This window comes from Lipomyces oligophaga (assembly GCF_038497815.1).
Source record: "Lipomyces oligophaga strain CBS 7107 unplaced genomic scaffold V1516scaffold_7, whole genome shotgun sequence".
Lineage (NCBI taxonomy): Eukaryota > Fungi > Ascomycota > Lipomycetes > Lipomycetales > Lipomycetaceae > Lipomyces > [Lipomyces] oligophaga.
In genome coordinates, this window is record NW_027117791.1 from 863,812 (window position 1) to 888,394 (window position 24,583).

Genomic DNA, 24,583 nt, shown 5'->3' on the forward strand with positions numbered 1-24,583 from the left:
AAAGTACCAGTCATAAACTTTGAAATTATAGTTAATTTCAATGTAGCTCCGGATGGCCAAGCTGGTAAGGCGTCAGACTGTAATGGTTTCACCTAGTATGGTTCATCTGAAAATCGCGTGTTCGAGTCACGCTCCGGAGATTTTATTTTTTCAAAAATATTTACCTGCTCATTTTTCTCTGACATCGTGATATTATATTTTTATTTTTATTTTAAAGAAAAGTCTGCGCAGGTGAAAAGTATAAATCAGAAATTGAAGTAAAATTCGTATTAAATCAAAAATCTTCATAGCTTTGTTAGAGATGCTCGAGCGTCATCTCCTTCAACCAAAATACAGTGGCCATGGGCAATGACGTTCAGATTTTTTGCCGCTTCCAGAGTCTGGTCATCAAACGATCCCGGCTGCAGCCATACACCTTTAATAATGTGAGGACCTATGCCCGAAAGCTCGCGAAGCGTGGCTTCCGAGATCCTTGGAGGAGTAATAATCGATACAGACAGCGAATCGAAATCACCGGCCGCAGTAGCATTAGGTACCGCACTTTGTGGATCCAAGAGTTCGGCGATCGTAGGAATTGCGGTGATCCCATATATTGTCGGACGCTTCGGGTTGATAGGATATGCCGTGATCTGCCGGTCGAGATACCATTTTAATACTTTGTTGCCGTACTTTGAAGGATCTGTGCTTGCGCCGACGACCGCGAACGAGTGGGCAGTGAAAAACTGCCGTAATGCTTCGGAAGTGGTCATTTATATTTGAATAAATGATGGCTTTTAAGGCTAAAATTAAAAGAAACAATGACTCTGGCCACCAGAGATCAGCAGGACCTTTTATGATCTCAACCTATCTGAATGACGAATGCGGGGTGCCATCCCTCGTTCACGTGATTCAACCGAGGATTGTGTAAGCTTGGGATTTTGCTTAGAAAGAGAGGGAAGCGCCGCACATACAAGGGCTGCAAGAGACAAGATAAAAGTGGACGGACGAGCACTTCGGAATAGTGACAGTGAGAGTGACTGAACCAAGATAACAAAGAGAATCTAACGAATCCAAAAATGCCAGCATTTCCAGATGACAATTTGTCGAAAGGTCCAGGAGTGGAGGCTGATCAGCGTAGTCATCAGGCTGATGAAGACGGCCAATTCCGACGACAGGCATCTTCGTTCCGCGAAGTCATCTCACTGGATCATCCGCAGTTCAAACCCGAGAAGGGACGCTATGTTGTCTATATCAGCGCCGTCTGCCCATGGGCTCACAGAGCACTATTGATGATCAAGCTAAAGGGCTTAGAAGAGTATGTGGAGGTGATCTGGCTCCACTGGGAATTGGGTCCGCAAGGATGGTTTTTCAAGGAGGTCGACAATTCGTCTGCCAAAGACCCGTATTACGGTTTTACGTATCTACGGGAATTTTACTTCAAAGCGGATCCGGACTACGACAAACGGTTCACCGTTCCTATGCTTTGGGATCGCAAGTATGAGACGATTGTTAATAACGAGTCGTCAGAGATCATTCGGATTTTCAATACTGGGTTCAATCATCTTCTGCCAGCAGATAAGGCGGAAATCGACGTCTATCCGACGGCGCTGCGGCCCGAGATCGATGAAATTAATGAATGGATCTACAACACCGTTAACAATGGCGTGTATAAGACTGGGTTTGCAACCACGCAGGAGGCCTATGATGCCAACGTCTATCCCCTGTTTAAGTCTCTTGACCGGCTTGAGAAGCTGCTTTCAGACGGTCGCGAGTTCATAATGGGCAGCGTTCTAACCGAGGTTGATATCCGGCTTTTCCCCACCATTGTCCGTTTTGATGCTGCATATTTCACTTTGTTTAGATGTAATATCAGAATGATCCGTTTTGGATATCCAAATCTGAACAAATGGTTCTGTCATCTGTATTACGATTTTCCCGAAGTATTTATGGAGACGACCTTCCCTGAACAGTTCCGGGCAGGGTATGCGACCGTTGTCAATGGAATTGTACCTGCTGGGCCTGAACCATTAATTTCTACAAAGCCCTAAAAAATTTTTTATCTCCGTATTGTAAGATTGTATAAGTTGTGTAATTTATCTCATTTTTTCAAGGAATTGCCGGCAACCTTAATTGTAATTATTTTGCGTTGGGAGTTCTGTCGTAAATTATTTTTTTCGCGGCTCTGTTGTGCTAGCTAATTTGATTTAAATTTTCTTTCATCATAAAGCTAGAGTCTCTTTATTGTCGACAAAATGGTTAGCTTTTCGTGCGAAGTGAGTGTGATCTTGTTAGAAGGGTTTGTTCAAGTGGAATGCTAATAGTTAGGTGTGCAACGACACGGTCCTGAAGAAGAAACTGATGCAACATCGCAATCAGTGTCCTGGAGCCTATTTTACTTGTTTGGATTGCCAGAAGACATTTCAAGGTATGATTATGTATCCGAAAGAAATTTATTTTGCTATATGATATTAATCTGGCTAGGCCTTGATTTCCAAGGACATACGAGCTGTATATCTGAAGCGGAGAAGTATCAGAAAACGGTGTATAAGGATACCAAGTCTAAGAAGCAGAAGAAGCCGACTAATCAAGATGTTCCAGTAGAGACCTCTGTTGAGTGTCCTGCTGAGATTCCTGTCATTATTCCTGAGAAGGTCTCTGCGGAAGTCACCAATATTGCATCTCCTGTGTCGGTTACTACAGAGCACTTGGTCACAGAAACTGTCAAGGAAACGCCAAAGGTGAAGAAATCACTGTCGGAAATATCTTCGCAACATGTAGAGACAAACCTAGCCGAACAGAAAACAACAGAACAAAAGCTTACCAAAAAGCAAATTCGTCTTCAACGATGGAAAGAGCAGGAAGAAGCTAAAGTTGCTGCGACTATTGCTACAGAATCTAAGGCTGGATCAAGAATATCTGCACCCACAGGCACATCAGCTGATTCTGAAATACTTCCCGACGACGATTCGACTCCAACCACTTCTCCTTCTGTGCTCAACAAACGCCAACGCAAGGAGCTCAAGCGCAAACAACAAGCAGAAGAGTCCTCTTTCTCCTCCACTTCACCCAATAGCAGCAGTAATAAGAAATCGAAATCAGACGGCGACGGAACATCGATATCTTTACAGACAATGAGAAGTAAAGAGCAAGTAAATTTCTCGAATGAACAGCTCGCAAGCGAGCTTAACTCTATTCTTCGACGGACCAAAAATGGAATCCAATTGAAATCCCTTGTCAAGTATCTTCATCGGAATCCCTCAACACATTCCTTGAAAAAAGCTGACCTGTTTCGGCGCTTGATTATAAACAGTGAAGATGGAAAAATCGTGATTAACATTGATAATAAGTAGATTGACCTTAACTATAAATATACGATTTCAATCATATCCTTAACAAACCAGCAAACACAACAAATCAGAAACATGGAAAGACACTCAGATTAAGCCACGTTCGTGGGATCCCAGTCCACAATATAATACTCATTCGTCATTAATGATTCAACATCTTCAGGCGTGAGATTGAAGTCAAATAGTTTCGAGTTTTCTTCGATCCGTGACGGGGTAGAGCTTTTTGGAAGAGGAACAAGGCCCTAAAAATATTAGCATATTGTTGTAAATAAACGCCATATGCTCTCGACAAACAGCTTAACAACTTACTCTTTCTAAACTCCATCGTAGCATAACTTGTGCCGGCGTTCGACCGTATTTCTTGACAAGATTCTGAACGCGGTGGTCTTTAAATTTAAGACCTCGCGTGATCGGACAAAATGCCTCCACGACAATATCATTGGCTTGGCAGTACTCTACCAGCTCCTTGCGCGTCAAAAAAGGATGGATCTCAAGCTGATTGACGGCTGGCTTAATTGTGGCATAAGACTCAAGTTCTTTCAAATGCTTGATTCCATAATTCGAAACGCCAATCGACCGAATCTTCCCTTCTTTGACCGCCTCCTCCATTGCTAACCAAGTCTCCTTACGCATTACCTTTCCTGGATTCGGAGAATGAATCAAATAAAGATCGATATATCCTAGATCGCATTCACGTAAAGAAAAATTGATAGCTTTTTTCGTTGTCTTATAACCTATCCCACAATCAGAATTAATTCAAAACTTCCATGTGATCGGAACTTACCTTGATCTGTATCCCAGATCTTAGTTGTATAAAACACATCTTCCCGTTTACCGCCCGTATCATGAATCCATTTCTTGATAGCAAGTCCAACTTCTCGTTCATTCTCATACAAAGTAGCTGAATCAATGTGTCGATATCCGGTCTTCAGAGCATGATATACCGAATTTATAACCTCTTGGCCATAAGACATGTACACACCGAAGCCGAGAACAGGCATTTCCCAGCCCGACGAGAGCTTGACTCGTGATTGTAAGGTTAATGTAGCAGGATTAGGGAGGCCCATTTCAGATGTTGAATTGTTATACAAAAACTCTGCTCCGATATTGTCCTCCGAGAGTGCGATCTGTTGTCGTCTTGATGCAGGCGGCCGTTTGAGAATTTGCAAGTCGGCCTGGTTCAGTTTCCCCGATTTCTTCAGTTCCTCAAATTTTACAGAATCTCGAGATGCTTCTTCCAATGTCCGCGCCTGATCTATCGCCTTGTGATAATCTTCCACGAATTTTCGCGCAAAAGGATTATCAAGAGGATTGTGACCTTCAGCAACACTGGTCTTTATTGAAGGAAATTTAAGCCGAGGCTGAATGTCAAACTTTTGAGTTGTCGATTCTGGTGCAATAAAATAAACCAACGTCAAAAAAAAAACGAGAGCAACAAGCCCAAATCCGAGAGCTTTACGCTGCTGGAGGTCGAACCGGGTGGCTAGTTTTTTGAGCCGTCGTCGAACTCGTATCCAAATCTCTGCCGGGAATCCGAGATTGATTCGCAATCCGTTAGCAGAAAACGCAATAGGCATATAATTATTGGAACTCTTTCTATTAATGAATGAATCCCATAAATTTTTGTCTCGTTATCGACTGTTGCTATTTCAACTTTGAGAGAGCCAATTTCAATAGAGTCTGCTTGGCCATCTGCGATCCGTCTATGACTATCTCTTCTTGCGTATAGGGTTAACCTTACTCCCGACCTCGGCACCATGTACGTCATGTACAGACTCATCTCGCCATGTAGTTTATGCACTCTTACAAAAATATCACCAAACTAAGTCGTAAAAGGATTAGAGGGGCAGAAAGAATCCATCCAGAACTATAATCAGAACTATAATCAAACAAAACGAAAGAAAGAAAGAGAAAGCAAATACAAACACAAACACAAACATGTCGTAACAAAAGCAAACAAAATGACAACACCATCACCATCACCATATCAAATATTATAAAATAAAAATGTCCTCGTGCTGTAAACCCAGATATGCGGCAATTCACAAATGACAAACATAAAACTAAGCTATAAACAAGCAATGACAAAGATCAACCAACACAAAATCAAGTTCAAAATTTATTCAAAAAATTTATCCAATGACACTTCCAGGGCCAGGTCCTGCTGACGTGCCCACAGTAGTCGCAAGACGATTATCAGAGTACGTCCATCCTCCAAACTGCCTCTGAATGCTTTCCGAGAGATAATCATTAACTACAGAGTCTGTAGGCACTTCATTCGTGAATTCAGTATCAAAGTTAGACGTATCCGTTGCAGAAGCCACACTGGGTTTGAACGGCGGTGGATACTTCTTTCCTAAAAGCTTTTTCCAGTCTATCTCTGCAAAAAACTTATGATTCTTTATCTCTTCAGCCCCGTTGGCTCCCAGTCTTTTATTGGGATCACGGTTTAACAGTCCGGTTAAAAGCGACCGCGCATCTTTATCCATTTCTTCGGGAAACCGCAATGGTTCTTGCAAAATCTTGCGATACATATCGTTTGTATTTTCATCATAAAATGGTGGGAGTCCTGTGAGCATCTCGTAAAGCAGTACTCCCAGTGTCCACCAGTCAACTGTCTTCGTATATCCTTGACCAAGCAACAGCTCGGGCGCAAGATATTCTGGAGTACCGCAGAAAGTGTTCGTTTTCTCATCTCCGCGCATATTCAGTTTGCATAAGCCGAAATCGCAAAGAGCAATATGTCCAGTGTAGTCCAGCAAAATATTCTCGGGTTTAAGATCGCGATAAATGACGTTGAACTCGTGCAAGCATTCCAACGCACACAAAAGTTCAGCAGTATAAAACCGAGCCCGATTAAGTTCAAAAATTCCTTCCCGCTGAAGATGATGAAATAGCTCTCCTCCATTGATGAAGGCCAAAACTAAATACAACTTTTCGGGAGATTGAAAACTGAATTTCAAAGGAACAATGAACGGATTATCAATTTGAGCCAAAACCGTTCGCTCTGCCAACGTATGTGTGACTTCTGACCGCGATATAATGTGAGCTTTGCGAATTGTTTTGAGCGCATATATCCGACTCGTATCTTTCTTGCGAACCTGCATAACCTTGCCGAACGAACCTTTGCCAACCACTTTCAGTAAATCAAAATCGTCGATAGTCAGCGGAGTGTTTTGATTGGGTTTGAAGGACGCTTCAAAGTGGACTTTACCAGTTCCCCACGAAACAGCAACATTTTCGTCAAGCCTACCTGCCCTGGCGTCGAGTTTTGGCACAACCTTGCATGATCCTAAGAGAATATCTTCATCCGTCCGTGCTTTCTCCTGAGAGGAATTGCCGTTCTCAGGCTTTGAGGAGAAGAATGCACCCGGGTTACGAACGTAGATCGAAAGCGTCAATGTTTCGGCTCGACTAACATCAAAGTTTGCAGTTTGATCCCATTTTGGTGCCTCAATAGTACCTGAATGAGCATCCAAAATAACCTGCGTCTTATCAAATTCAACAACCATGTAAGGCAGGAACTTCCTGCTTGAATCATTTGTCAAAGAAAACTGAGATGCTAAACTTTGACCATGATGGGCGTGAGTGTAAGAGGGAGGCAACGAGAGTCCGGTGGCTTCGTGGATAGTAACAGCCAACAGACCGGGTCGAACGGTAGATGTGGTGGATGGCGTCGAACGATGGCCAGGTGTGAATCCAGAAGCAGATGATCTTGCAGAAGATGTGTTGCTTAAAGGACTCGAAGTCACTGTACTTGCTTCAGAAGCAGCAGCATGGGCGTCCTCATGTTTGGAAGAGTGGTAGAAGTGGAGATGATGCTGCTTCTCCTTCGACTTGTCCTTCGATTCCTTCTCTTCCCTCTTCTCTCGTTTTTCTTCCTCTCGAAAATTTGCAGGAGTCAGAGTTGAGGTGGACGACGACCGTGACGAAGCGGTCGAAAGATGAGTATCCCGAAGTTCTGTTAAAAAGGCCTCAGGTCAGCAAAAGTTCTACATCCGTGGATCCCATGATATGGTCGTAACGACAGTAATACATATTGCGTGTCACGACTCACATGAGATTATAGAAACTCACTTTTCGTCAATTTCCAAGACATACTCGGATACACACGATCTTGGGAATTAGTGTTGAATTTATCGAAAGTAGTCAACCTCTGTCAGCGTTCGAGAGACCTTGCTAGATCGAGGTGGGATCGTTAAATCGGGCCGTAAGGACGGACCAGGAGCAATACCAAACGGTGGATTACGTCCAAGCAAAATGTTCAAATTCGGCAGTAAAAACGAAGGCGATTCAGGGGAGTAACTGAGAGCAAAAAAATAAGAAAACAATCAAAAAAAAAAAAGTGCAAATCCTTGTACAGCAGCCGAATATAAAACTGACTGAAGCCGATTCTATGCGCTGGAAAGAGAGGTAAGAAAGTAGAGTTAACTACCAGCTCCGCAGTCGCAGGAATGGCCCAGAACGAGGATACTGGTGCCTGTGATCACTGGATCACAAAAGCTGTGCTCGGCGGCACCGGGAAGATCACTAAGCTCACGAATGGTCACGGGACGAATCACAGGCCGGAATTAGATTTGGCCGCTTAGGGAAATACCATGCGTATTGCAGTGTTCAACTCATCGAGAAAAAATACAGTATGACATTCTTACATATGTAAATGTACATAATGACGCCCTAATTTCCATTCCATTCCATTCCAATGATAATAACCACAAAAATAATATAAAAATACACCAAGAAAAGCGCCGTAGGAACACCAGATGATCAGCTCAACCATCGCTGACTCTGGAAAAACTCATAGATCCTAGCGGTCTTATTTACATCGATCTTGATCAGCTCACGAGCTGTTCGCTTCTTTAAAATACCCCCCGTGCGGAGTAGTTCTCGAAACAGAGTTTCCTTAATAACAAGATACGGTTTTGGCAAGATTCGCAGTTGACTGCATAATGCTTGCTCGGCAGGACTGAGCAAATCCAAGTCAGCAGCTTGCGAAATATCCAAAGGATTAGCTACTGGCTTTCTGAACGAGCGGCCGGAAATATCCCCGGCCGGAAGAGAAGATTCACGTTGACGACCAGTAGGTGTGCTGGAACCATAGCGACCATTCCCAGCAGACAGGGAATTCCCGAAAGACAGTGAATTCCGGACAATCAATGCTCGCTGTGCTTTTTCTCGTTCATATTTCTCTGCTGCTTCCAAGTTCTGGATCCCATTCTGTCGATATTCTTGAAGCTCGGAAATCCTTTTACGAATCTGGAACTCAGACACTATGTCGTCGACAAATTCCTGATAGTCATCTTTAGTCATCAGTCTTGCAAATGGCTTGGTTTTTGTCATTAGTTCCCGTTCTTCACGAGTGCGCTTTTTCTCAACTGTCGTTGTCTTTCGATATTCGAGTAGACCGTGCTGAATCATACATCTTTTTCGCTCTGCCCGAGACGTAAGTCGCGAATAATAAATATCCAGTACAGTCAACTTCAGTTCGACTTCGCCTTCACCATCATCTGGATCAAACACCATATCCTTCACTGCCAATTCTGCTTCATTTTCATATTCAGTTTCAAATTCAAGTCTGCCAGGCATGTATCCTTGAACTTCATGGCAAGATGGTACCGAGGCGGTAGGTTTTTGCTTTGGAGGCGGTAGAATTGCCTGCTGTTGTCTTCTAGTGTCTAAACGCGCTTTCTTGCGTGCTGCAAACTCTGTAGCAGTAATATCGAATTTTCTCTTCATCTCTGGTAATGGATATTCCTTAGACCGAATATACACGTCCAAATAATGTCTGTCGACCTCCTCCTTTGTTCTTCCGCCAATATGTTCAGCTATATCTTGCCAGTTACCTAGACCGAGTGTCTCAGCTCCCTCAATAAGAAGAAGCTCCTCGTCTGCACCCCAATCTTCAGAAAAGATAGGGTATGCATGCTGTTCAATTATTGAGTACGCATGCGACGGCTTATGGGTACTTGAGCTTGCACCAGACGCGAAGCATGGCACACATAAATCATAATCCGTGCATTCAGCGCACTTTATCCGAACCAGATGAGTGCAATCGCACGCACAAACATCGCAATGAAATCTAAGTCATTGTTAATATTCAAAATCATTCAACCAATATAATTAATTGATATCTTCGCATTACAGATCTAGATCCAAACGCGATATCAGCAATATTGGAATAGTCAAGCGAATTCTTACTTTACACCTTGCTCCGCCGCCTTGACATGATTTTTCCGATGAATAACAGTCATGGCTCGTATTATACAGCTCCAATGCGTCCTATATCATCCGAACCCCAGAATCGTCTAGCAAACTTGTGCTCTTCTCGCCGCTCGCACGCGCTAAGATTATCTAAACTAGATCTTCCAGATCAGAACAGAGATCAGTGGGATTGGATAATCATCCACGACGAAGACGGCTCAGATGAACTACCCTGATCTGATCATGTGACTCAGCCACATCACCAGCCATATGTAGGGCTATAACTTCTAGCAGTCACTTGCATATGTAGGGTTATACTACATTTGATTTGCAAGAGCCGCAAGAGTGGCCATTCTACCACTCATGAAATTGAATCCCAATCCATCAAAAACTAATTGTACATTCTCCATAGCATATCGATTGATAATAATTCGTCAAAATGGTTAGTGAAGAATTGGTTTTTGGAGATTTTGAATTACTGGACGAGAACTAATTAGTTATTTAGGGTCGCGTTCGCACAAAAACCGTCAAGAGAGCCTCCAAGGCTATCATCGAGCGATACTACCCCAAGCTCACGACCGATTTCGAGACCAACAAGCGTCTTACTGATGAAATCGCTATTATTGCATCCAAGCGTCTTCGTAACAAGATTGCCGGCTACACGACTCATTTAATGAAGCGTATTCAGAAAGGACCTGTGCGTGGTATTTCCTTCAAGCTCCAGGAAGAAGAGCGTGAGCGAAAGGATCAGTATGTTCCTGAGGTTTCTGCTCTCGATCTTTCACAGCAACCTGAAGGCCAGCTTGACCTTGACTCGGACGTCAAGGACTTACTGAAGTCTCTTGGAGTAAGTTTTAAGTTTTGATTGGATTTGACGTGGGTTTGAGTTAACTTGATGGTTTTAGTTTGCCAACATTGCCAACCCTATCGTCCACTAAATTATCTATTTGCTTTCGTTTTTTGTTTCATTGGGTTATGCTTTAGAAACTATTTACTGGTCGATGTTTGTACAGTACATCAATAAAAGTATATAATGGTCTTTCATGTTCGGCCGATTTCGGATAAGATTTACTGGTTATTCTGTGATGTGGAATTTTTGAAATATGGTTCGACCTGTGGATTGTGCGGTAATTGTAGGCGTACTTCTGATTGATCAAATCATAGCGTCAATTCCACTATTCACAGAATGTAGATTGGTGTAGAATCTAAGAGTTTCGATGTCGTCTTGAGTTTCCCTCATATCTCAACTGTTCGAATCTTAAAACGTTGAATATTGGTGCGTTTGTATCTCGTCCTGATTATTTCAAAGGAATGTAGTGCTTGTAATTTAAGTTCCATATTACCATACGTTGGGCATTTGAATATTACATGGAAGAAGGATTAGTTCAGTTGAATTTAGAAGACTTCAAGCAAATTTTGTGACCCAAAATTGAATAATGATTAACATCGTTTCGCCATAGCTTTCTCTAAAAATGTCACCTAAGAGCTATAGATTTTTTACAGTAGTTCGGTAATGTATTCTTATTTATAAATTCATTCTCCTGTTGTTCAATCTTGCCTTAATGGCTGACTCAGTCCAATTGAGATTCTGGATTCAACGAACTCACACTCACTTCAGTCAGGATTCTTCCTGTTAAATCTTGCACCAGACCTCATTGTTAGGTTTCGATTTCATACTTCGGGTATATTCGAAATTACTAGAGAAATATTTTTTTGAGAAAAAATTTGATAATCAATTTAACTGTTGGTCTAAAAGCTCCTGTAGAATGACAAGTTAGCCATGCTTACGGTGAGAGCAATGTTTCTATTGCAATTGCGTCAGCTCAGCTAGATTTGGGAGTATTGCAAGTTCTGCTTTGATGTTGAATAGAGGACAATGTTATTCGATTTTATTAATAAATTAAATGATATGATGTTATAGCCCCGAAAGCAAGAAAAATGATTTTATAATCAAGCCACAAAAACAAGTCATCCATAAACAATGCAGCCCATACAAACTAATACCATGCAACGTAAACACAAAGCAAAACACCAGCAGAAATACCAGCAGAAATATACAAATTTTAGTGATATCGAATTAACCCAACCGATATCCATAATACAAGTAGAGCCCGCGCTCCAGGGGACCACCATATTCAGAGCCTGCAACGTCAAATTTCTTAGAAGCACCTGACCAAGCTTGCGAAGAAGCCATATCCTTTCCTAACACATGTTGACAGAGCTGTGCGGACCCGAAGGGAGAGGTACAGTCGAGAGCTGAATGACGAAGTTCTCGTTTGCGAACGCCTTTGAATAACCATGCTCGACGGCCTTGGCCCATAACAGCAGTGTATCCATTGACAGGAAGGTCTACAAGTTTAGCTAGGATTTTTGAACTATCAAATTCCCAAGTCCGGATAAACGGTAGTGCAGACAAAAGTCGCATATCTTGCACCGCGCCGAGATGCAAAAACTTGTTGCCGCTGAGATCAAGGTATCGCAAATTCGTCCGCGTCGAAAAGTTGGTTATTATAGTCTCAAGATTGATGTCTGAGCTTCCAAGCGACAGCTCGACGACAGATGACGGAATTAACTTTAAATGAAATTCACGAACAGGGAGACCATATAGACTAAGATGGCGGAGCGAATGTGCGCTATTCTCTGCTAAGCTCAAAAGAACGGACGTAAGATTCTCCTCCGATAGACCGGAAAGATGCAGCGAAAGCCAGACAAAATGACCGCTGGTAACGGCCGGATGAGAAGTCAGAAATGCAGTCAGCTCGTCCGGATCAAGATTGCGGCACTTGGTAAGTGCTAAATGAGTCAGCTGCACAGTGTGGGGAATCGAGATCAGCGCGGAAGAGGTCACTTGAGTGTAGGTCAGATCAAGCTGTGTCAACGACACCAGAAGCGGAAGAAGCCGCGTGAACGAGCTCGCAGGTAAAGAAACGCATCCATGAAATGAGACTCTTGTCAAGTTGGTGAGCGTTTCCGGGTGGAACATTACCTTGCTGAATGAGGAAACAAATGATCGCGAGGAAGCACCGCAAAAATCAACTGCTTCCAGAGAAGAAATCAAAAATAATCGCTGCAGAACATCCGTAGACATGTCATCTTCAATCGCTTCTGAGGCAAGAAACTCGCGGAGCTGGGGAAGTTTGGACAGAGCGTCAGAAATAGTAGAGGACGTAACCATCTGGATCTCGCGGTTCATCTTGCGAGTGCGGCCAAGGCCCACAGAGGTAAAATCAGAAAAGTCCAAGCTGCGAACCATCGATCTAAGCTGAGGTCTGTGTTCTATTTCGTGGCGGAAAGTTTCAAAGGCGCGGGGATGACCGATGTGGACATGTGCATAGAGTACGGAGAGGCCTATGTCGAGAAACAGCTGACACGTTGGAAGAACATTCTTCTTGAAAAGAGACATCCGCTGAGTGAAATAGAGAGGCACATCATCGTTGCTAACGTCATCGGTAAGAACAAGCTTGAGAATGTACTGCAAAATCTCAGTTGGGAGCTCGAGAAGGGGAGCTGAACCAGAAGAAGGAGGAGTAGATAGGGACGAAACGTCCGGATTCGAAAGAGTAACAGTAGAGGATAGCCTTGAAAGCGGTAGCAAAGGTATATAGTTGAGACTATATGAAGAAGAGAACGGAGAGATGCAAGTTGTTGACATGAGCAAGGAGTGATCTGACAATAAAGAAAGGGACCGTAACAGTGAGGAAATCAGATAAAGAGAGTCACCTGGATATCAGACAGAATTAAAAACAGATCAAAACCAGGCGAGAAAGATAAAACCAAGTTGAAGGAAAACAGAAAGGAGATCAGGAGGCAAAAAGGTATATTTATACACAGCAAAACGTGCTGGTTGATGGGGAAGCAAAATATTTGCAGCAGGCTAGATTAGTAGAATAAAATGAGCAACACTCTTCAAATGATCCGAGCACCGGGCAGGTCTAGAAACATGTGCAAGACCTCGTGGTGGAGAAACAGAGGTCAGAGGTCAGAGGGCCAGAGCAGCGCTCGGGATTCGGACCGGTAGAACTGACGAAAGATGACTGAATTTGGTGCAAAAGCTCGAGTCGCGGGGACAATTTTCGATGAAGAAGCGAATGGTTGGTGCGGCGTCACGGGGTCGGTGCCACTTTCTAGACGTTCGCCGCATTTCTCGTTTTTGTCTAAATTTTTTACTTTGGCTGAGTTTGTATGGAACGAGGATCTGCGCGGATCTGGCTCCGGTGGACTCTAGATCGCTACAGGCAGAGATGTCTGTTGCTACAGTTACCGCTCAAATCCGTTTCCATACTTCAGGTGGTTTAGCACCGGCGGAACTAGCTTGACCTAGTGAGGACGCGGATCCAGGGCTTCTGCGTGCCATAAATCTAGCACGAGTCTTTCGCTGCTATTTCTTTTTGTGTCCGTCTGGATCGTGGTCTAGGAGTCTGATGAAGAAACAAGACTCTTTTCCCCTCCTAGCGATATCGCAACTTTGCAGAGAAATTGGCAACAGACATTTGTGTTTATGTTTGTCCAGATCTGTAAGGAAGCGTGTTTTGTTCAAGCTCCCAGGTCAAGCTAGCTAGCTTGCTAGCTAGACTTGTGCTCTGCAGCTAGCTGTGGAAGGGTCATGCACGCGGCTCGGTGACGCAACTGGCACTCGAGTTGCGTGCGTGCCTTGCTGGTTGAGAGAAGTAGTTCAAGTAGCGCTATTCATGGTGTTGGAAGAAGGGTATTGTGCACTTTGGTGAAAAGTTCGAAGTATGTGCCCTTCAGACATTAAGTGCTTTGTTCTATTATTATGTGAGAAGGCCATTGCTGATGCGATTGGATTCAGGCTATGTAGTAGTGGACGCGTGCGTGTATACGTGTGTAGTCCGGTTGTCTACGAATTTCAGTCCCGTTGCCGTCGAATTACTGTTTTCGGTCAGCGGGTACTCTTGGACAGCCCTTGAATGGCAGGCCGACTTGACGGCTGTCTGTCTTCTGTTTGCCGTCTGCCGTCTGCCGTCTAGCGCTGTTTTGTTGTTTTTCTATTTTGTTGTTTTCCGTTGCTGTTTGCTGGTTCGCCGTCGCCGCCGCCGCCGCCGTCGAGTTTTCTCTTCGTCTTTGTTCTTCGCTCGACCTCGCTTGAATGCACCGCCATGGACACGGTCGCGCATTCCCCCGCGAAGTGACGCAAGTGGCTGTGCACGGCCTTAATTTTTTCTGTTCCTGCTCGAGCCTTTGATTCCCTTTCCCCTCTTCTGGTTGCTCCTGTTCTTCGGTCCCCTCTTGCATTGGTATGATACCCTTGTTCTGAGCAGTACTCTCTGCAATGTACACAGTTTTGGTTGACCGATTGTTCAACGTTCGCTTTGTAAGGTCTACGACACACTGGCATAGTGGCATCCTGACATACTGGCACACTGGCTGGACCAATACCCGATAAGGTCTGAATATCCGAGTGGAGCAAGACCAGTTACAGGACGGTTTGGCAAGACAAATTACTTATTCGAGTAGCTAGAGTCGGCGTTTTGCTGGCTGCCCGCAGTTGATACCTGAATCCAAACATTACTGGTGCGAAGGAGCAATCCCGATTGCCAGCACAAGAGCACCATTAGAAACTATCACATTGGCCTCCCCCACCCTGTGCTTTGCTTGTGTATTTGTGTGAGGGGCCAGCGCATGCGTCTAAATTTTGCATGTTTGTGCCGCGCTTCTTTAGAATCAACGAGAAGCTGCGGAGTTTCTTGGATGTCGCATATCTGTCACATCTGCTTGCACGGTTGATACCTTATCTGTGGCGTTTGTTTCAACCGTTGCGGAGCAATTCCCTTGTTTCCGTATTTACAGCTGCGCCTCTCGCCGATATCCAATGAGCCGTGTGGCGGATGCCTGATACGGGCCAGCTTCTACCACGCCACCGTGATCACTTATAAATACGACTTTGGTCTGCCGTCACCATTTGTTCCTCTTGTTCTCTCTCATCATCATAGACTGTTCGCATTTTCTTCGCGTTTCATTCGATACATATTTATTACACATCCAAACATGCAGATTTTCGTTAAGACTTTGACTGGCAAGACAATCACCCTTGAGGTTGAGTCATCAGACACAATTGACAACGTTAAGTCCAAGATCCAGGATAAGGAGGGAATTCCCCCGGATCAGCAGCGTCTTATCTTCGCAGGCAAGCAACTCGAGGATGGTCGCACTCTGTCAGATTACAACATCCAGAAAGAATCCACTCTTCATTTAGTCCTCCGTCTCCGTGGTGGTATGCAGATCTTTGTCAAGACTTTGACCGGAAAGACCATCACTCTTGAAGTCGAGTCATCAGATACTATCGACAATGTTAAGTCTAAGATTCAGGACAAGGAGGGAATTCCCCCAGATCAGCAGCGTCTTATCTTCGCAGGCAAGCAGCTTGAGGATGGCCGAACCCTCTCCGACTACAACATTCAGAAGGAGTCTACTCTTCATCTTGTTCTCCGTCTCCGTGGTGGTATGCAGATTTTTGTTAAGACCTTGACTGGCAAGACTATTACTCTTGAGGTTGAGTCATCAGATACTATCGACAATGTCAAATCTAAGATTCAGGACAAGGAGGGTATTCCCCCGGATCAGCAGCGTCTTATTTTTGCTGGTAAGCAGCTTGAGGACGGCCGTACCTTGTCAGATTACAACATTCAGAAGGAGTCTACTCTCCATCTTGTTCTCCGTCTCCGTGGTGGTATGCAGATCTTCGTCAAGACTTTGACCGGAAAGACCATCACTCTTGAAGTCGAGTCATCAGATACTATCGACAATGTTAAGTCTAAGATTCAGGACAAGGAGGGAATTCCCCCAGATCAGCAGCGTCTTATCTTCGCAGGCAAGCAGCTTGAGGACGGCCGTACCTTGTCAGATTACAACATTCAGAAGGAGTCTACTCTCCATCTTGTTCTCCGTCTCCGTGGAGGGTATTAGTCGATCTGGACTGGTGTAAATGTATTTTAGGATTGGTTGCTTTGAGGTTGTAGGGAGCTTTGGGTCTAGTCTAATACAGATTTTGTCTGATATATTATTGATGTAGAAATATTGTAGGGCTGTAATTGTATAAAAAGAAACCTGCGATTACATAACTTCTCCACCAGAAGCTGATTCGTCAGTGGCTGATCGATGACCCGACGGCCCGATATCCGACCGCGCCGGGAATATCACAGGAGCTTTGATTTCACCTGGCTGAAAACACCAAACCAAACGTATAATTGCGCGGACAATTACATATCTTTTATATCAAACTAATTGTCAAATCAAGAAAAATGTCTGTAATTCGTTCGTCAGTCGTTGGTCGTCGTGCGATGGTCGCACGTTGTTTGAGCGTTGCAAGCCGACGAACTAAAGTAACTTTGCCCGATCTGAAGTACGATTTCGGTGCTTTGGAGCCTGCTATTTCAGGCGAGATTATGGAGGTGAGAAATGGAGTTCATTTACAGTCGGTGATTTGCTGTATATGGAGAATTGGCTAATGATTTAGACGCATTACACCAAGCACCACCAGACGTATGTGAATGGTTACAATGCTGCGATTGAAAAGGTTGCCGTTGCAACGGAGAAGATGGACATCCGTTCGCAGATCGAGCTTCAGGCCGCGATCAATTTCCACGGTGGTGGACATATCAATCACTCTCTGTTCTGGGAGAATCTTGCGCCCAAGTCTGCTGGTGGCGGTGAGCTCCCTGGAGCATCGAGTCCGCTTACAAAGGCTGTTGAGTCGGCGTTTGGTGGATACGACAAGCTGATTGCGGACACAAACACTGCTGTACGTTTTATCTATAAGCTTTTTGATTGTAAGAAAACTTGGCCTGGCTGACTAACTGTATATACAGCTCGCTGCTATTCAGGGCTCCGGATGGTCGTGGATCGTTAAGAACAGCAAGACTGGCGAGATCGAAATTATCAACAAGGCTGTAAGTCCAAGATTTCCTCTGTCTTTGTAGCATGGCCTTTTTACTAACTAGTCGTAGAACCAAGACCCTGTTACCGGTCCTTACATCCCTCTTGTAGGAATTGATGCCTGGGAGCATGCCTACTATCTCCAGTACAAGAACGTCAAGGTTGATTATTTCAAGGCCATTTGGAGCGTTATCAACTGGAAGGAGGCCGAAAAGCGTTTCCTCGCGTAAATGTTTCCGGAATTTGGTAGCTCATTTATGTGGATATTTGTGGACTCTGTATAGGCTCTCTGCTACTATTCGATGAGAAGTTAAATATCTAATATATTTGAATAAATTATACTATATATAATATGGTTTAAGCTTTTATAAGAAATTAAATATATGTCGCAGGTTCACATAGTGCTCCAATCTTGCCAGTTGTAAGATAAGATATAGGCTACTTTGTTTATATCCAGTGTCTCCAATACGTTTGCCTTAGATTTCACTATATATCTAAAATTCTGTATAATTCAAACTAATTATTTATTTTGACCAAATAATACCAAGACAGCTGGTTAGAAACATTGCCAATTGCAAGATCGGTTTAGCCAACACTTCATACACTGCGATAGCTCGATAATCTATCAGTTGATCTACCGCTGGATTCGACAGATCTCTCGTTGTTCAACCTTGAGATTAACCAGCTCGCAATTAAACTTACTTCAATACTAATCGATCACAATTGACTTCAAATTCATCATTGCTACAAAATCACAATGTTCACAGCAACTCCGTCCGGATTCAAAGATGCTCCAATAATCAAATTCTGCATTGGCTTCTCTCTAATATCTGCGGTTGTCGTTTCTATTCTCGGAATCAAACATCAGTTTTTCTTTCAGTTTGATCCTCATATTTGGAAATGGGGTGCGCAATGAATCTTGCATTCTCTGTTTGTATTGGGTTATGGACTGATGTGAGCTAACTAATTACTTCTAGGTCAGTGGTGGAGACTGTTGGTATGGCAATTGATTTACTTGAACGAATCCGAAATTCTATTTTCCTCGCTATTGTTTTATGATCTTCGTGGAATAGAACGGCTATTAGGAAGTAGAAAATTGGCGGTGAGTCGGTTGAATTATGGATTAGGATGTCAAAACTGATAGCGATAGTCTCTGTTGCTAGTATCGTACGGGTTTTCTTTGGTCGTGACACCGGTTCTGCTCGTCTTCGCCAAGATCATCCCTTTTTATAAAGGCAATTATCTTCCTGCGGGTCCAACGCCGATTATATTTACTCTGCTAGCTCTCTATCATCATATGGTTCCGTCAGTGTACAAATTCCGGTTTTCGCCCTATCCAATCGAGCCCGTATCCGAACCCGGCCAAGGCTCTGAACTAGAAACTGAACCTCCGATTAATTCGCGACATTCACTAACAGTTTCGGACAAGATCTTTGTCTACATCATTGCCGCACAGCTTGCACTGTCTCAGATGCCTGGAAGTTTGATTGTGTCTTTCACTGGCTGGATCATTGGGATTCTTTGGTACAGAGAAGTTTTACCGCTACGATCGTGGCGGATCCCAGAATCTGTCTGGAATAAAATCAGACTGCAAGGCCGAGCGCGTTTGGCTGCCCTTGGCACTGTTCCGCAACAAGATTTCGCAAATTTGGCTGCCTTGCAGGGAGTGCAGCCGCCGAATCTGACTGGTCCGAATCTACGCGTGGATAGCTAGATGCGACATGTTTTAATTTGAATTGATGCTATTTTTTAATGCTCACCCATTTCTTAAACTCTTTTGAGGATTCATGTGAAGCTCTGAACACTAGAATTGGATTAGATCTGGTTTAATGGCTACCTGAATCAAACAAGCTGGCTTAGATATAACACTTACATCCCAATTCTGTATCATCCAGCTTCTCCAGAAACTCATTCACATCAGTTCCATTAGTGGGATTTCTGGAATTATGAGCGAAATCATTAATCGCAGCCGCTCGCTGTCTTAACGCGTCGGTAACGACTTCTATTACTAAATCGCTATCAGAACTAATCGAATACCAGCGCTGAGCAAGCTTGTAAAAGTGCATTGATTGTTTCCGGAGATCGACTGACAATGAGTCGGACCGCAGCGCGTTCATGACTGAACTCGATAGACATGCCGGTGTTGATAGTCGGATTAGGCCGTCTGGGAACGAGTCGTTGATACATGTCCCTAAAACTTCCGCTAGCCAGAGCGGTAGCTCCATTCTTGTATTTAATTTAATCTGAAGTGTTATAGTTGTGTACATTTAACTGTATAGATCTTCAATCTATGTCCAAGGGCAACATACATCTGGTTCAGTCGAACGTCCGCCTTCCAGGTATCCCATCCCGGTGATTTCCACCTGAAATCGGGATTCAATTTTCTAAAACGTCAGTACAGCCAAATTGGTTAGAGTATTTCATACTTGAGAATCGGTAAGAATATCGTCCAAGTCGTAATATCGATTCATTGTCGAGTGGTTTATTAACGATACTGAGCAGTAAGACCAGGAACGCGACAAAATCATTGTTTACGCGACTGCGGCGGTCCAAATTTATTATTACTCCCACAAATTTCTTCCCATTTCGTAGAGATTTACATGTGAATAGTTCCTAATGAGGTGATTAAAAAAATAACCCAACTCATAGAATCAAGAATAATATAATGTCGGATTCGGACGACGATTTTCCCGGGATCGGGTTCGCCCGAGGCGGCCTTGGAGCTCCGAGAAGGCAGCTCGATTCTTCCGACGAAGACCAAGATGAAGATGTGCCAACAATCACTAAGCCAATGAGATATCGACCAGTCAGTTTTGCCTCGAGTTCGACAATTAATCCTTTAGAGTCTCAGAATATCAATGCCGCGAAATCTGATGATAGGAACCCTCCAGCTCCTCCAAGAAAGCTTACATCCACGCCTGCAAGTAGACAAACTGCAAGAATGGACTCGTACGGCAAGGGAGCAAGCATGTTTGCCAAAATGGGATATGTTTCTGGACAAGGACTTGGAGTCGATGGCAGCGGAATATTGAATCCGATAGAACAAAAATTACGTGTTGGCAGATTAGGTCTTGGAGGTATGAGCGAGAGGACCAAGCAATCGCTCGATGAAGCTAGACGGAGAGGTGAACAAATATCCGAAGATGAAGAAACCAAGCAGAACAAAAAAAATAAGAGTAAATCAAGTATACAGAAGCGAAAGCGGGAAGCACCCAAAATGGTGTATCATACAATGGAAGAGATACAATCGTCTGGACTGGTGATTCCGAAGACTTGGCAAAACGTACTTGATCTAACGAAGCCCGAGTCGAACGTCGTCGATTTCGCTACTTTAACAACGAGCTCAAGCAACAACGAAATTGAAGAAGATCTTGAAGTTGTAGAGAAAAAGAGATTGGCGGAAATCGCACGGCGCCAGCTCGAATATTACATTACCGAATGGGATAATTTACAAGCGCGCGCAACATGGATCTCGAGTTCGAAAGCACATCTTGGCCTTGAAATTGAGAACGATACAGTTGAGATTGAGCGGTTCCAGCAATCGCTGGCAGTAGTCGAGACTTTGCATCAACTTACAAAAAGTAGCGCACTGGTCCAGCAACAGTCTGGGGTCGAGATCTGGCAAGACGTTGTCAGGGAATTGAACAGACTCGAATTCGAGTTCCATGCGCAAGTGGAGCGATTCGAAATGGACGACGTGGCGGTAGTAAGTATATTACCTGTTTTCAAAAAACTACTGGCCGATTGGGACCCGCTGACGGATCCGCGATATCTGAAAGACGACATACTGGGGTTGTATCCAATTTTGACGTGCACACAGGATCGGACGTTGGTCGATAGTATGATGGCACAGGTCTGGCTATCTCGCGTTCGAACGGTACTGTTAAACCAGTGGACAATATTTGATGCGACTCCGGTTGTCACGCTACTTGAAGAATGGAAGGATATTTTACCAGGCTTTATCGAGACACAATTGACCAGTCAAGTAATCTTCACACGCCTAGACACCTCGATTCAAGCTTGGAAACCCATGCGAGACCCGCCGATGCACCTGTGGATCTTTCCGTGGATGCCGTACCTGGGCTCTCGTCTTTCAAGCATGCTTTCCAAAGTTCGACACAAACTCTCATCTACACTGCGATCTTGGGATGTGCGATTATCATCATCGACGACGACGTTGATCGATGCTCTGGTTCCTTGGAAACAAGTGATGCGTTCTGAACTAGACGATATCTTGAGCCGCCATACGTACCCTCGGCTAGCAGAACTCTTACGTTTAGAATTTCAAATCAATCCTGCAGAGCAAGATATGCAGCCTTTCGACACCGTTATGGCCTGGCGACCGCCATTCAGGCTATCTACGTTTGTGAGATTGCTCGAAGAAGAGTTTTTCCCAAAATGGTATGATGTGCTATTTCTATGGCTTACTACTGGACCGTATCAACGCACAGAGGTGGAAGAGTGGATCCGATTTTGGAGAAAAGTCGTAGGAAAAGACGTGGCTGCCGATGACAGGATCAGAAAAGCTTTTGAAAGAGGTGAGAGATTGGTTCATAGAGCAGCCGAACTCGGCCAAAGAGTGAGTAGTCATCTTGAGCCAATCAGATATTCACCTTCCACCCGAAAGCAACCTCATTCTCGCCCTCCTACAGCTCCTGCGCAACCTGCCACCCAACCTACTCCTTCTACAGCTCCTCTTCCTTCACAAATGCAAGAATCATCCTTCAAGGACGTTGTAGAAGATTACTGTTTGGAAAATAATCTTCTCTTCATTCCACTCCGCAAAGCTCATGAAGTGCTCGGTCATCCTTTATACAGAATCACTGGGTCTGCCAGTGGTCGAGGCGGCTTCATTTGTTATTTCGATACAGATATTATGTGGGCAAAGAACAGAGGAGTACTTGCTGATGATCAGTTAGAATGGGAGCCTTTAGATTTTTATGACATTTCTACTCTGGCTGGAGAATGAACATACAAACGCATGTCGGATATAATACAATTTTTATACTATTCATTTTTCTATACTATTTGTGTTGGGCATAGGCAATTCGATATTTGGCTGGCTCATTGTTTGAAATACGATCCTCATAGAGCGAATGCAAAGAGTTGCATTTTGGCGAATCTAACTAAATCTCAAATATTAACAGAATCATATGGCGACTCATAATAATATTCCAATTCTCTTAATTCGTAGTTAATTGGTTACATGATTCACAATAGTGCTATTAGAAAACTGTAATAGCTGATCGAGTTTTTGTTCTTTTGATCTGCTCTAGTGCTAATAATTAAGAGTTCAATTGATTGCTGTGTACTCACGGATGTGTGAAATATAATGTGGGGATTGGGACGTGCATCGCACACTAATTTTCCATTTGATCATTCAATCAACTAACCACCATGCGACTAGTGCAACAAATTCGACTAATTCAGCTGAATAAATGGTCAAAGTTAACCTACCGTCGAAATTCACTGAAATACAGCACTAATGCATTTTCTGCTGAAGAATTGTCGCATTTTAACGCACTGGCAGGAACCTGGTGGGATGCGAACGGGAGTAGCAGACTGCTGCATAAGATGAATCCAGTTCGCGTGGATTTTATGTTCGACACAATCAATTTGTATAATATTCCCCAGCTATCAAAGCTGCAGGATTTGTCGGTACTAGACGTAGGATGCGGAGGTGGAATTTTGACTGAATCGCTTGCCAGGCATCCGCGAATCGGACATGTGAAAGGGATCGACATGTCTGACCAAGTTCTCGAGATCGCGCGGGCACATCAGAAACAAGATCCGAAGTTAACCGCGAACAAACTCGAATACTCACTATGTTCATTGTTTGATATTCCCACACCTGTGGACGATGAAGACAAGTTTGACGCAGTCACAATGTTTGAGGTTTTAGAACACGTCCCGAACCCCAGTGCCATGCTAGAGAAGGCTACCTCTCTGGTTAAACCAGGCGGATGGATATTTGCGTCAACCGTGAACCGTACAGTGGCTGCATATTTGTCTACGATTTTTATAGGCGAAGATATTCTACAAATTGTGCCCAAGAAAACACATACGTGGGCAAAATACATCAACGAGGCGGAGCTGCGGCAATGGTTCTTGGAAAATAAGAGTTCAGGCATCCAACAGTGGGATGTCGTGAAAAGTCAAGGCTGTGTTTATGTTCCCTTTGTAGGGTGGGTTCTTGCAGGGCCGCGCGACCTGGGGAATTATTTTTTGGCCGCTCGCAGGGCGGTTTAGATATGATTTTTTGTCAGACTAGCTATTCAGACTGGCGGTTGGGACTGCAAAATAGCAGGCGACTAGCCTTAATACTTCTGGTTGATATAGACATAATAGATTTATTTAAGCGGCGAGCTCTTGTTTATCCTGAACAACGGGTTCGTCGACAAAATCAGGTAGCGCTCCCGTATTACTCTCCATGAGATAACTAGGAACGCCGTCTGTTTCTGCAGATTCAAACTGCATCTCATCACCTAGTGCATCGAGCTCAGCGTCCAATTCTGATTCTGAAATGTCGTCTGGAACCGCGTACGACCGTGACATTGTATCCTGCAGGTCGTTCGACATGTCCAACAGATCCTCCATTTCATCTTGGATCGACTCAATCTTGTCAATGTTGATCTTGCCGTACTGCTTCTTAAGTTCCTTATTGGCCGATTTCATTGCGTCTACCGTTGTCATCACGTTGCGCAGACTGTTCGTCGTCATCGCAGCCTGTTCCATGTTCCAGCTCTGGCTCTGCAGCGAGTCCTTTTGAGCTTCGATCAATTTGCGCTGTCTCAATACCTTCAATGCCTTCTGCTTATATGCGTTTTTGCCTGGACCATCGCTCATGCGTGACATCTTTTGTTGGTATGTAGCTAACTCCGCGTTCAGCTTTGATAACTTGACATCTATCTCGGATATCCGTGTATCCAACTATTCAGTCAGCCTTGGTTCTAAAATTTCATTGGAGTACCTACTCCGCTCATCGCATCTTCCAGCGTTGGTTTCGGGGCCTTATTCTTGCCTCCAAATAATCTGTCCATCTTTAATTATCTTTATGTGCAGATATGATTCCTGTTAAGTTAATGGTAGGTATATTGCACTATAGCTCAGCACTATCTTGAAGCAGGCAATGACTATGACAATTGTTCTCGGTGGGGTTGGTT

The 24,583-nt window shown here is 43.9% G+C and overlaps 16 protein-coding genes and 1 non-coding gene across 17 annotated transcripts; 10 read left to right on the plus strand and 7 right to left on the minus strand.

The window, feature by feature from the left end:
• The first annotated feature begins 46 nt into the window (after positions 1 to 46).
• Positions 47 to 140, plus strand: V1516DRAFT_t63. Its single transcript has one exon. It is a non-coding gene; the product is annotated as a tRNA-Tyr (tRNA).
• A 26-nt stretch (positions 141 to 166) lies between these two features.
• Positions 167 to 814, minus strand: V1516DRAFT_680341 (CoA-binding protein). The gene has a single exon (XM_066923071.1). It carries the CDS (start codon positions 747 to 749, stop codon positions 285 to 287), a length of 465 nt encoding a protein of 154 aa, XP_066775836.1. The 5' UTR covers positions 750 to 814; the 3' UTR covers positions 167 to 284.
• A 454-nt stretch (positions 815 to 1,268) lies between these two features.
• On the plus strand, positions 1,269 to 2,027 carry V1516DRAFT_628403 (glutathione S-transferase; the record flags this gene model as incomplete). Its single annotated transcript, XM_066919840.1, has 1 exon — positions 1,269 to 2,027. The coding sequence occupies one exon, from the start codon at positions 1,269 to 1,271 to the stop codon at positions 2,025 to 2,027; it is 759 nt and encodes a 252-aa protein (XP_066775837.1).
• A 204-nt stretch (positions 2,028 to 2,231) lies between these two features.
• V1516DRAFT_613719 (uncharacterized protein) lies at positions 2,232 to 2,567 on the plus strand (the record flags this gene model as incomplete). Its single annotated transcript, XM_066919319.1, has 3 exons — positions 2,232 to 2,252; positions 2,305 to 2,404; positions 2,461 to 2,567. Coding segments are annotated over 3 exons (228 nt in total), but the record flags the coding sequence as incomplete, so codon positions are not given.
• An 851-nt stretch (positions 2,568 to 3,418) lies between these two features.
• Positions 3,419 to 4,393, minus strand: V1516DRAFT_697081 (NADP-dependent oxidoreductase domain-containing protein; the record flags this gene model as incomplete). Its single annotated transcript, XM_066924071.1, has 3 exons — positions 3,419 to 3,568; positions 3,636 to 4,060; positions 4,111 to 4,393. 3 exons carry the CDS (start codon positions 4,391 to 4,393, stop codon positions 3,419 to 3,421), a joined length of 858 nt encoding a protein of 285 aa, XP_066775839.1.
• A 629-nt stretch (positions 4,394 to 5,022) lies between these two features.
• On the minus strand, positions 5,023 to 7,784 carry V1516DRAFT_680346 (kinase-like domain-containing protein). The gene is made up of 2 exons (XM_066923072.1): positions 7,404 to 7,784; positions 5,023 to 7,287 (listed from the first exon to the last, which is right to left on the minus strand). The coding sequence occupies exons 1-2, from the start codon at positions 7,423 to 7,425 to the stop codon at positions 5,459 to 5,461; spliced, it is 1,851 nt and encodes a 616-aa protein (XP_066775840.1). The 5' UTR covers positions 7,426 to 7,784; the 3' UTR covers positions 5,023 to 5,458.
• Positions 7,785 to 7,947: 163 nt separating this feature from the next.
• Positions 7,948 to 9,693, minus strand: V1516DRAFT_642084 (uncharacterized protein). The gene is made up of 2 exons (XM_066920115.1): positions 9,525 to 9,693; positions 7,948 to 9,405 (listed from the first exon to the last, which is right to left on the minus strand). The coding sequence occupies exons 1-2, from the start codon at positions 9,575 to 9,577 to the stop codon at positions 8,094 to 8,096; spliced, it is 1,365 nt and encodes a 454-aa protein (XP_066775841.1). The 5' UTR covers positions 9,578 to 9,693; the 3' UTR covers positions 7,948 to 8,093.
• Positions 9,694 to 9,821: 128 nt separating this feature from the next.
• V1516DRAFT_680350 (40S ribosomal protein eS17) lies at positions 9,822 to 10,603 on the plus strand. The gene is made up of 3 exons (XM_066923073.1): positions 9,822 to 9,969; positions 10,033 to 10,374; positions 10,433 to 10,603. Exons 1-3 carry the CDS (start codon positions 9,967 to 9,969, stop codon positions 10,463 to 10,465), a joined length of 378 nt encoding a protein of 125 aa, XP_066775842.1. The 5' UTR covers positions 9,822 to 9,966; the 3' UTR covers positions 10,466 to 10,603.
• Positions 10,604 to 11,394: 791 nt separating this feature from the next.
• V1516DRAFT_708629 (uncharacterized protein) lies at positions 11,395 to 13,179 on the minus strand (the record flags this gene model as incomplete). The annotated part of the gene is made up of 2 exons (XM_066924200.1): positions 11,395 to 13,105; positions 13,157 to 13,179. 2 exons carry the CDS (start codon positions 13,177 to 13,179, stop codon positions 11,605 to 11,607), a joined length of 1,524 nt encoding a protein of 507 aa, XP_066775843.1. The 3' UTR covers positions 11,395 to 11,604.
• A 141-nt stretch (positions 13,180 to 13,320) lies between these two features.
• V1516DRAFT_680352 (uncharacterized protein) lies at positions 13,321 to 13,848 on the plus strand. Its single transcript, XM_066923074.1, has one exon. It carries the CDS (start codon positions 13,604 to 13,606, stop codon positions 13,841 to 13,843), a length of 240 nt encoding a protein of 79 aa, XP_066775844.1. The 5' UTR covers positions 13,321 to 13,603; the 3' UTR covers positions 13,844 to 13,848.
• A 1,599-nt stretch (positions 13,849 to 15,447) lies between these two features.
• On the plus strand, positions 15,448 to 16,580 carry V1516DRAFT_535525 (ubiquitin-related domain-containing protein). Its single transcript, XM_066919169.1, has one exon. The coding sequence runs from the start codon at positions 15,534 to 15,536 to the stop codon at positions 16,449 to 16,451; it is 918 nt and encodes a 305-aa protein (XP_066775845.1). The 5' UTR covers positions 15,448 to 15,533; the 3' UTR covers positions 16,452 to 16,580.
• Positions 16,581 to 16,786: 206 nt separating this feature from the next.
• Positions 16,787 to 17,650, plus strand: V1516DRAFT_628224 (Manganese/iron superoxide dismutase; the record flags this gene model as incomplete). The annotated part of the gene is made up of 4 exons (XM_066919831.1): positions 16,787 to 16,936; positions 17,002 to 17,286; positions 17,354 to 17,434; positions 17,492 to 17,650. The coding sequence occupies 4 exons, from the start codon at positions 16,787 to 16,789 to the stop codon at positions 17,648 to 17,650; spliced, it is 675 nt and encodes a 224-aa protein (XP_066775846.1).
• A 190-nt stretch (positions 17,651 to 17,840) lies between these two features.
• V1516DRAFT_535436 (uncharacterized protein) lies at positions 17,841 to 19,205 on the plus strand. The gene is made up of 3 exons (XM_066919168.1): positions 17,841 to 18,325; positions 18,398 to 18,522; positions 18,571 to 19,205. The coding sequence occupies exons 1-3, from the start codon at positions 18,178 to 18,180 to the stop codon at positions 19,132 to 19,134; spliced, it is 837 nt and encodes a 278-aa protein (XP_066775847.1). The 5' UTR covers positions 17,841 to 18,177; the 3' UTR covers positions 19,135 to 19,205.
• V1516DRAFT_627978 (uncharacterized protein) lies at positions 19,163 to 19,768 on the minus strand (the record flags this gene model as incomplete). The annotated part of the gene is made up of 3 exons (XM_066919817.1): positions 19,163 to 19,224; positions 19,294 to 19,663; positions 19,730 to 19,768. The coding sequence occupies 3 exons, from the start codon at positions 19,766 to 19,768 to the stop codon at positions 19,163 to 19,165; spliced, it is 471 nt and encodes a 156-aa protein (XP_066775848.1).
• Positions 19,769 to 19,988: 220 nt separating this feature from the next.
• On the plus strand, positions 19,989 to 22,760 carry V1516DRAFT_680371 (GC-rich sequence DNA-binding factor-like protein-domain-containing protein). The gene has a single exon (XM_066923075.1). It carries the CDS (start codon positions 20,086 to 20,088, stop codon positions 22,387 to 22,389), a length of 2,304 nt encoding a protein of 767 aa, XP_066775849.1. The 5' UTR covers positions 19,989 to 20,085; the 3' UTR covers positions 22,390 to 22,760.
• On the plus strand, positions 22,761 to 23,826 carry V1516DRAFT_680372 (S-adenosyl-L-methionine-dependent methyltransferase). The gene has a single exon (XM_066923076.1). The coding sequence runs from the start codon at positions 22,818 to 22,820 to the stop codon at positions 23,667 to 23,669; it is 852 nt and encodes a 283-aa protein (XP_066775850.1). The 5' UTR covers positions 22,761 to 22,817; the 3' UTR covers positions 23,670 to 23,826.
• V1516DRAFT_680373 (Snf7 family) lies at positions 23,670 to 24,520 on the minus strand. Its single transcript, XM_066923077.1, has 2 exons — positions 24,395 to 24,520; positions 23,670 to 24,350 (listed from the first exon to the last, which is right to left on the minus strand). The coding sequence occupies exons 1-2, from the start codon at positions 24,458 to 24,460 to the stop codon at positions 23,775 to 23,777; spliced, it is 642 nt and encodes a 213-aa protein (XP_066775851.1). The 5' UTR covers positions 24,461 to 24,520; the 3' UTR covers positions 23,670 to 23,774.
• Positions 24,521 to 24,583: the final 63 nt, after the last annotated feature.